The sequence below is a fragment of the Panulirus ornatus genome, chromosome 20, assembly GCF_036320965.1.
Source record: "Panulirus ornatus isolate Po-2019 chromosome 20, ASM3632096v1, whole genome shotgun sequence".
NCBI classification, from domain to species: Eukaryota; Metazoa; Arthropoda; class Malacostraca; order Decapoda; family Palinuridae; genus Panulirus; species Panulirus ornatus.
The window spans coordinates 44,666,546-44,676,974 of NC_092243.1; the positions used below are offsets into that span (position 1 = coordinate 44,666,546).

A 10,429-nucleotide genomic window follows, 5' to 3' on the forward strand; every position below is an offset into this window, starting at 1 on the left:
CTGAGAACCAAACACTTTCCTCTCTTCCTACATGTACACATGTCTTACATCCTCGATAAAAACTTTTCACTGCTTTTAACAACTTGCCTCCCACACCATATATTCTTAATACCTTCCACAGAGCATCTCTATCAACTCTATCATATGTCTTCTCCAAATCCATAAATGCTACAAACAAATCCATTTGCTTTTCTAAGTATTTCTCACATACATTCTTCAAAGCAAACACCTGATCCACACATCCTCTACCACTTCTGAAGCCACACTGCTCTTCCCCAATCTGATGCTCTGTACATGCCTTCACCCTCTCAATCAATACCCTCCCATATAATTTCCCAGGAATACTCAAAAAACTTATAACCTCTGTAATTTGAGCACTCACCTTTATCCGCTTTGCCATTGTACAATGGCACTATGCACGCATTCCGCCAATCCTCAGGCACCTCACCATGCGACATACATACATTTAATAACCTTCCCAACCAGTCATCAATACAGGCACCCCTTTTTTAATAAATTCCACTGCAATACCATCCAAACCCACTGCCTTGCTGGCTTTCATCTTCCGCAAAGCTTTTACTACCTCTTCTCTTGTTTACTAAATCATTCTCCAACCCTCTCACTTTGCACACCACCTTGTCCAAAACACCCTATATCTGCCACTCTATCATCAAACACATTCAACAAACCTTCAAAATACTCACTCCATCTCCTCACATCACCACTACTTGTTATCACCTCCCCATTTGCCCCCTTCACTGATGTTCCCATTTGTTCCCTTGTTTTACGCACTTTATTTACCTCCTTCCAAAACATCTTTTTATTCTCCCTAAAATTTAATGATACTCTCTCACCCCAACTCTCATATGCCCTCCTTTTCACCTCTTGCACCTTTCTCTTGACCTCTTGCCTCTTTCTTTTATACATCTTCCAGTCATTTGCATTATTTCCCTGCAAAAATTGTCCAAATGCCTCTCTTCTCTTTCACTAATAATCTTACTTCTTCATCCCACCACTCACCACCCTTTCTAATCTGCCCACCTCCCACGCTTCTCATGCCACAAGTATCTTTTGCGCAAGCCATCACTGCTTCCCTAAATACATCCCATTCCTCCCCCACTCCAGTTATGTCCTTTGTTCTCACCTTTTTCTGTTCTGTACTCTGTCTCTCCTGGTACTTCCTCACACATATCTCCTTCCCAAGCTCACTTACTCTCACCACTCTCTTCACCCCAACATTCTCTCTTCTTTTCTGAAAACCTCTACAAATCTTCACCTTTGCCACCACAAGATAATGATCAGACATCACTCCAGTTGCACCTCTCAGCACATTAACATCCAAAAGTCTCCTTTCACGAGCCTATCAATTAACACGTAATCCAATAACGCTCTCTGGCCATCTCTCCTACTTACATACATATACTAATGTATATCTTTTTAAACCAGGTATTCCCAATCATCAGTCCTTTTTCAGCACATAAATTACAAGCTCTTCACCATTTCCATTTACAACACTGAACACCCAATGTACACCAATTATTCCCTCAACTGCCACATTACTCACCTTTGCATTCAAATCACCCATCACTATAACCCGGTCTCGTGCATCAAAACTACTAACAAACTCACTCAGCTGCTCCCAAAACACTTGCCTCTCATGATCTTTCTTCTCATGCCCAGGTGCATATGCACCAATAATCACCCATCTCTCTCCATCCACTTTCAGTTTTACCCACATCAGTCTAGAGTTTACTTTCTTACACTCTTATCACATACTCCCACCACTCCTGTTTCAGGAGTAGTGCTACTCCTTCCCTTGCTCTTGTCCTTTTACTAACCCCTGACTTTAATCCCAAGACATTCCCAAACCGCTCTTCCCCTTTACCCTTGAGCTTCGTTTCACTCAGCCAAAACATCCAGGTTCCTTTCCTCAAACATACTACCTATCTCTCCTTTTTTCTCATCTTGGTTACATCCACACACACGTAGACACCCCAATCTGAGCCTTCATTTCATTCTGAAATATTTAAATTATTAGCGGAAGAGACCAAGGGGTTGGATGGTGTTGGGGTTTGAACACTCAGAAGGGCAAGAGGCATTAACTTTATTAAATGAATTGGATTGGTTTGCTGTATAGGGGGATGACATGCTGTTAGAGGGCTGAACAGCATATGAAGTGGTTGAAATAAACTATTGTAGTAGTCAGTGGAACTTTGCTGCAGGTGGTACATCTTGGTTTCAGTCCATAGTGCTCGACAACTAGAGATTCGATGTGTGTAAAAGAGACCATTGTTTTAATGTTCCTGAGGCTACCATGCTAACACAGTCTGTTCACAGATTTCATCATGGCTTTGTTTACACTGTACATCAAAACCCATTCAATAAAATTCATTTGTTACCATTGCTAATGCTGCTATATGAGTGAAAATTCATCCATGTATTTTTTTTTTTTCCACAAAGCCTAGACAAGGGTTTGAAGTTCAAGAAATAGCAAAGTTGCTGAGAGCACTTCTAGACTAGCATCAGATGCTCGTACATACTAGACTGTAGTGTACCAAAGCACTGATGTATTTGGAGTTGACTACCATGTAGCATTAATATATTTGCATCAGTGTGCAAAACAAGAGACCACTTTTGCAACCAAGGTAGTGTGACTACCATGTAGCATTAATATATTTGCATCAGTGTGCAAAACAAGAGACCACTTTTGCAACCAAGGTAGTGTGAATCTCTGAAAGTTGCAAAATAATTTGATCTAGTTACAGTACTGCTGTTATCAGCATTTCACATCATATACAAGTTAGTTACTCATTACAGATTAATAAGACAACAAAACTGTTATCAAGGAAGGGCTCCATGTTGAATTTATTTTTGTCCGCAAGAATTTTTATGAATTCTCCCATACTATTACTTTTCAAATTAGAAGGGGAATTATTTTACCTTGTTTTACCTCATTGGGGTGAGAAACAGCAGACAAAAATGAAGAAAGCGTCTTTATTCATTAAAAAAATTTAAGTTTTCATTTACCACCAGTGCATCATTTCAGAACTTTAGATTTATGAAGATAATGTGTCAGTCCTTAAATTTTCTTGAGAGTATGCCTTACCATTTTATCCATTAATTTGCACAATTGTCCATTTTGTGTTTAATCAGAAAACATTATTATTGCATAAATTACATTCACCAGTTACATACAGTAACAGCCCATGTATGCAGACAGCAAATTATCTTACCGTACCAAGGAAATATACTTGGAATAAATGTTAAGATATTAAGTGTTTATTACTGGAATAAATAGTGAAATATTAAAGTGTTTATTGCTGGCATAAATGGTAAGATAATAGTGTTTATTACTAAGGATATACTAATACGAAAACTGTTTTGTATGACAATATATATTAACAAATTTAACAGGACAATGGCCAAATATGGCTTTGTGATCACTTTCCATACAGCATTATTCAAATTAATACAGCATTCACACTGACAAGATCTTTCAATCTAATTTTAAAGGAAATAAGAGGCATTTGTTATTTCAGAATAGGAATATGAAAATATACAAAATGAGGTCATAAAACTTCTATATACAAAAAGAATACTTTTATTGCTGTTCTTAGCTTTGACAAAAGAGAACGCATTTTAGGCCACATGAAAAAGCTGCAATTGTACCTTAGGCAAGTCTTAAAGTGTAACAGCAACAGTATGATTACGTTATGCCATTGGACCCTTGATGCTAAACAGCGACACTTTACAAAAATGTACATATCAGGTTATGTGAGGACTAAGGAAAATAAAGTAATCTTGTCTAGAATCAAAGTAGACACCAAGAAACTTTGGTGGGAGCACATTCAAAGTACAAAAAACTAAGAACTTGCTCCAGATTCTCTTCATGTGACAAGGTCTATCTTCCTTATCCTCATGTAGTTTGTAGCTTGACTTTGAGATCCTATGACAGTGCACTTGAGGCACCTTGCAGATGAGGGAGAACAATCAGATTTTAATGAATCTGCAAATGTTGCCAAGTATAATGTATGGAAGAGAAAATCTTAATGTCTTAGACTAAAATATTGGAACTGACTGATACAGCATATATGAAAAATATAAGATGTTTAACAATTTAATGTTATGGTTGTAATGAATATTTAACACTACCAGTAAATAACTAGGCTTTTCTTTTTTTTTCAGATAATGGCAGTGAGACATTTTGGTAAATCATGGCTGACAATCCAAGATTCCTGAAGAAAGGCTCAAGGAACAGATGGAAAATAGGAAGAGGTTGCACATTGTCTGGAATTACCATCTTGGACTGAACTTTAATTATATGAATACATATCAAAATAGAAACCAAGGTATTTTAATACTTTGAAGGATGGTGTAGCTATGGATGGACTTTGAAATAAAATTTAATGCCCTTATTTTCTGCTAGTCCTTTTCCATAGCAACAATAAATGTGTAATAGTAAAGGAAATTATAAACCAGAATTGCGAAACAAATGATACTATCATGTAGTGTACTGTACTTTCAATCCCAGATGATAGGTAAAACTGTGCTGAACATCACACTAACCAATGTGTGCAGCATGCAGCAAGTTAACTTCAATGTGGGTCAATAAACCACTCGACCTTTCAATGTTGCTGTAATATGGAGGAGAAAGTACAGAGATTTTCTTATAAGAAGAATGATGTTATGCAAAAGAAGGACTTGATTTTACACTACTGAGTTACTCAGCTTTAAATTCATGAAGTGTTTTTTTGGAAAGATGGATTTAACACTGCTACATGAAGTACACATTGGACTTTCACCATGAAAGTACTTTACTCCTATATCAGAAAACTGAAGAATGGATAAGGTGTGGAAGAAGCAGTTTTGAAATTATCCACATGAGATCCCATATCATGCAAATGGGATCTGTCAAAAACAAGGAGGACAGGGGGGGGGCAAGGGATGGTGTTATTCAATCCATTCACAGGCTGGGTAATAAAGAATAACAGTAACAGGTTATATTCAGTTCCTTTTGCAGACTATTCACATGAAATGAAAGACAATCTGACAGACTAAAACATAAATGCAAAATAAAATAATTTGTTAACTGGCAGTCTTGGAAGGATTATTACAAGAACATAACTTCTGACATTGCCTGGTATTGTGCAGGACTCATGATTGTGGGTAGGAATCTCATACCTACAAAGGATTTTCATTTTAATACAAAAACCAATGTAAGGATCAAAGATAAATCAAATTTTATCCAAAATATATCAAAACACTGCTCCTTATAAAATAGCTACACAGAAAATGAGGTAGAACCTAATGATAATTCTCTCCATAAAATATAAACAGAAATAGAAAAACTATAATAAATCAACCAGTTCTGTATGTACAGGGAGGTCCAAGCCAGCCTCAAATGAGAACACTCATATTACGGGTGCTGTCTCAAGCTTTTTCAGTGAAGCACCCATGAGTGAAAATTAATTATCTGCCTAGGCATACATATTAGAGGGAAATATATGAATTCAAAATGTATGAGTTTCATATCCATACAATTTTACATAATAAGAATCATCCTGAAGGAAACCTTCATATATGAAGTAATGTATTTAGACTTTAACTCTTTCTAACTCACCAACCCAAATTTTATGGTTTTGCAAATTACGTAAAAATTTCCAACTACAAATGCCATGGCTTTAGCCTTACACCTATAACAAGATGTACATTGATAAGTTAAACAGTGAGATGAAGGAGACATGAAGCAGGAACAGTGACTGAGGATAACTCAGACAACCCTGTTTACACCCATCAATTGAGGCTTTGTCCATTTCAAACCTTTGATCCTAATATGAACCAATTCCTAATTGGTGGGTTTGTTCATTTCATTCATACTGACATTCTTAATCTCTGGGGGACCAACTGGTAGGCAATCCAGCTACCAGCAACATAGTGAATTTGACCCTAGTTATATTTTGATCAAGAATATCCATCATGTGTTGAATAGCTACTGCTCTCAACCACCTTATCAAACTACAGGAACAGATGGTTGATACAAGGCAGTTTGTCAAGCTTCTAAGAAAGTGGTCTCACTCTAGATGGCAATAATGAACTGAGACTGTAGGAGGGGAAGTTTATATATATATATATATATATATATATATATATATATATATATATATATATATATATATATATATATATGTGTGTGTGTGTGTGTGTGTATGTATGTGAGGCCTGGTTATGGAAAGGAGGATCTGGTTTTGGTGCATTGCACTTGACAGCTAGTGGGTAAATGTTAGTGAACAAGGACATTTCTTCATCTGTTTCTGGCACCAAGAAGGGATAAATGCAAGTATGAATATGTACTTGTATGTATATATATATATATATATATATATATATATATATATATATATATATATATGTTGGAAAAGATCACAATTTTGTGCGTGATCAAGTATATTCCTATGAGTCCATGGGGAAAATGAAACACGATAAGTTCACAATTGCACTTTCGTGTAATAATCACTTCATCAAGGGAGACAAGAGAGAAATATAACATTCAATTGATATAAAACGAAGAGACATAGCTAGGATGCCATTTGGAAAACATGCGATTATCCAAGACTGACAATGAGCGTATCATAAACTTACTATATGGACAAGAAGTTTAATATCATCATAGTAAGTTTATGATAAGCTCACTGTCTGTCTTGGACAATTGCATGTTTGCCAAATGGCATCCTAGCTACGTCTCTTCGTTGTATATCAACTGACTGTTATATTTCTCTCGTGTCTCCCCTGATAATGTGATTATTACACGAAAGTGCACTCGGGAATTTATCGTGTTTCATTTTCCCCATGGACTCATATATATACATATGTATGTGTGTGTGTGTGTATTTCATGTGTATACGAGTGGATGGGTCTTTCTTTGTCTGTTTCCTAGCACAACACCACTAACGCGGGAAACAGCAATCAAGTATAATAATACTAATAATAATAATAATAATAATAATAATAATAATATATATACATATATATACATATATATATTGACATTTTCCTGCCCCAAGAGGTCAAGAAGTGTGATGTGTTGCCTATGCAAGGTGAGTGCAGCAGAGCACAGGAGTAAGTCTTCTGTGTCTTTTGAAGACACATAAGTTCTGGTATCCTGTGATACAGTGAATCTGTGTTTTTTGTATTGAACAGATGAGAGGTGTCCTGAATGCTAATGAAAAAATGCCAATCATGTGTGTATATATGTATGTATGTATGTATGTATGTATGTATGTATGTATGTATGTATGTGTAAATCCTTATTTTACTTTATTCATAAATAACACAGGACATCTTTTTAAGGAAAACTCTTAGTGTAACCCAGACCTCTTTCTGAAGGCTCCTACAGCCCAAGGTTGCACTACTTCCAACAGAAGGGAAAAGAGGACTCCTTGGAGTAACATGTTCTTTGACAAGACTTGACCCCCAATGCTACAGCCTTGCAAAAGGTGGCATTTAACTTGCAGTGTTACCTCATGCTGGCAGTCTCCTGTGACACCATTATATATATAGGAAACGAAAAGTTTGAGGACAATATGTGGTGTGAAGTGGTTTGATCGAGTAAGTAATGGATGAAGGCAAGCAAGTACAAATATGTACATGTGTGTAAATGTTTATGTCTGTGTAAAAGTATGTATGTGTATGTCAGTGTTTGGGCGTTATGTATATACATGTGTATATGAGTGGATGGGCCATTCTTTGTCTGTTTCTTGGCACTACCTCACTGATGCAGAAAGCAGCGATTAAGTATAATATTAAAATAAATAATACCTCACTGATGTGGGAAACAGCAGTCAAGTATAATAAATATATAATATAATTTAAAAAAAATATATATATATATATATATATATATATATATATATATATATATATATATATATATATATATATATAATAATAATATTTTTTTTTTGCTTTGTCGCTGTCTCCCACGTTTGCGAGGTAGCGCAAGGAAACAGACGAAAGAAATGGCCCAACCCACCCCCATACACATGTGTATACATACGTCCACATACACAAATATACATACCTACACAGCTTTCCATGGTTTACTCCAGACGCTTCACATGTCCTGATTCAATCCACTGACAGCTCGTCAACCCCAGTATACCACATCGATCCAATTCACTCTATTCCTTGCCCTCCTTTCACCCTCCTGCATGTTCAGGCCCCGATCACACAAAATCTTTTTCACTCCATCTTTCCACCTTCAATTTGGTCTCCCACTTCTCCTCGTTCCCTCCACCTCCGACACATATATCCTTTTGGTCAATCTTTCCTCACTCATTCTCTCCATGTGCCCAAACCATTTCAAAACACCCTCTTCTGCTCTCTCAACCACGCTCTTTTTATTTCCACACATCTCTCTTACCCTTACATTACTTACTCGATCAAACCACCTCACACCACACATTGTCCTCAAACATCTCATTTCCAGCACATCCATCCTCCTGCGCACAACTCTATCCATAGCCCACGCCTCGCAACCATACAACATTGTTGGAACCACTATTCCTTCAAACATACCCATTTTTGCTTTCTGAGATAATGTTCTCGACTTCCACACATTCTTCAAGGCTCCCAGGATTTTCGCCCCCTCCCCCACCCTATGATCCACTTTCGCTTCCATGGTTCCATCCGCTGCCAGATCCACTCCCAGATATCTAAAACACTTTACTTCCTCCAGTTTTTCTCCATTCAAACTTACCTCCCAATTGACTTGACCCTCAACCCTACTGTACCTAATTACCTTGCTCTTATTCACATTTACTCTTAACTTTCTTCTTTCACACACTTTACCAAACTCAGTCACCAGCTTCTGCAGTTTCTCACATGAATCAGCCACCAGCGCTGTATCATCAGCGAACAACAACTGACTCACTTCCCAAGCTCTCTCATCCCCAACAGACTTCATACTTGCCCCTCTTTCCAAAATCTTGCACTCTTGCATTCACCTCCCTAACAACCCCATCCATAAACAAATTAAACAACCATGGAGACATCACACACCCCTGCCGCAAACCTACATTCACTGAGACCAATCACTTTCCTCTCTTCCTACATGTACACATGCATTACATCCTTGATAAAAACTTTTCACTGCTTCTAACAACTTGCCTCCCACACCATATATTCTTAATACCTTCCACAGAGCATCTCTATCAACTCTATCATATGCCTTCTCCAGATCCATAAATGCTACATACAAATCCATTTGCTTTTCTAAGTATTTCTCACATACATTCTTCAAAGCAAACACCTGATCCACACATCCTCTACCACTTCTGAAACCACACTGCTCTTCCCCAATCTGATGCTCTGTACATGCCTTCACCCTCTCAATCAATACCCTCCCATATAATTTACCAGGAGTACTCAACAAACTTATACCTCTGTAATTTGAGCACTCACTCTTATCCCCTTTGCCTTTGTACAAAGGCACTATGCACGCATTCCGCCAATCCTCAGGCACCTCACCGTGAGTCATACATACATTAAATAACCTTACCTACCAGTCAATAATACAGTCACCCCCTTTTTTAATAATATATATATATATAAATTAAAAAAAGAAAAAAAAATATATATATATATATATATATATATATATTTTTTTTTTAAATTTATATATATATATATTATTAAAAAAGGGGGTGACTGTATTATTGACTGGGAGCGGGGGGCTGGAAATCCTCCCCTCTCATTTTCATATTTTAATTTTCCAAAAGAAGGAACAGAGAAGGGGGCCAGGTGAGGGTATTCCCTCAAAGGCCCAGTCCTCTGTTCTTAACGCTACCTCGCTATCGCGGGAAATGGCGAATAGTATGAAAAAAAAAAAAAAATATATATATATATATATATATATATATATATATATATATATATATATATATATATATATCTTTTCTTTCATACTATTTCCCATTTCCTGTGTTAGCAAGGTAGCGTTAAGAACAGAGGACCGGACCTGTGAATGAACATCCTCACCTGGTCCCCCTCTCTGTTCCTTCTTTTGAAAAATTAAAAAAAAAGAAAAACAAATGAGAGGGGGAGGATTTCCAGCCTCCTGCCCCCTTCCCTTTTAGTCGCCTTCTACGACACGCAGGGAATGCGTGGAAAGTATTCTTTCTCCCCTATCCCCAGGGATAAAATATATATATATATACATATATTATCCCTGGGGTTAGGGGAGAGAGAATACTTCCCACGTAATCCCTGCGTGTCATAGAAGGCGACTAAAAGGGGAGGGAGCGGGAGGCTGAAAATCCTCCCCTCTCATTTTTTTTTTTTTTATTTTCCAAAAGAAGGAACGGAGAAGGGGGCCAGGTGACGATATTCCCTCAAAGGCCCAGTCCTCTGTTCTTAATGCTACCTCGCTCAT

At 37.2% G+C, this 10,429-nt stretch overlaps 1 protein-coding gene across 1 annotated transcript in view; it reads left to right on the forward strand.

Moving 5' to 3' along the window:
- Positions 1-4,415, forward strand: part of LOC139755972 (splicing regulator SDE2) — an 87,265-nt gene extending 82,850 nt beyond the window's left edge. Inside the window, exon 8 of the mRNA XM_071674818.1 lies at positions 4,186-4,415. Coding sequence (XP_071530919.1) covers positions 4,186-4,189 — 4 coding nt within the window. The 3' untranslated portion in view covers positions 4,190-4,415. The remainder of the gene's footprint in view (positions 1-4,185) is intronic.
- Positions 4,416-10,429: the final 6,014 nt, after the last annotated feature.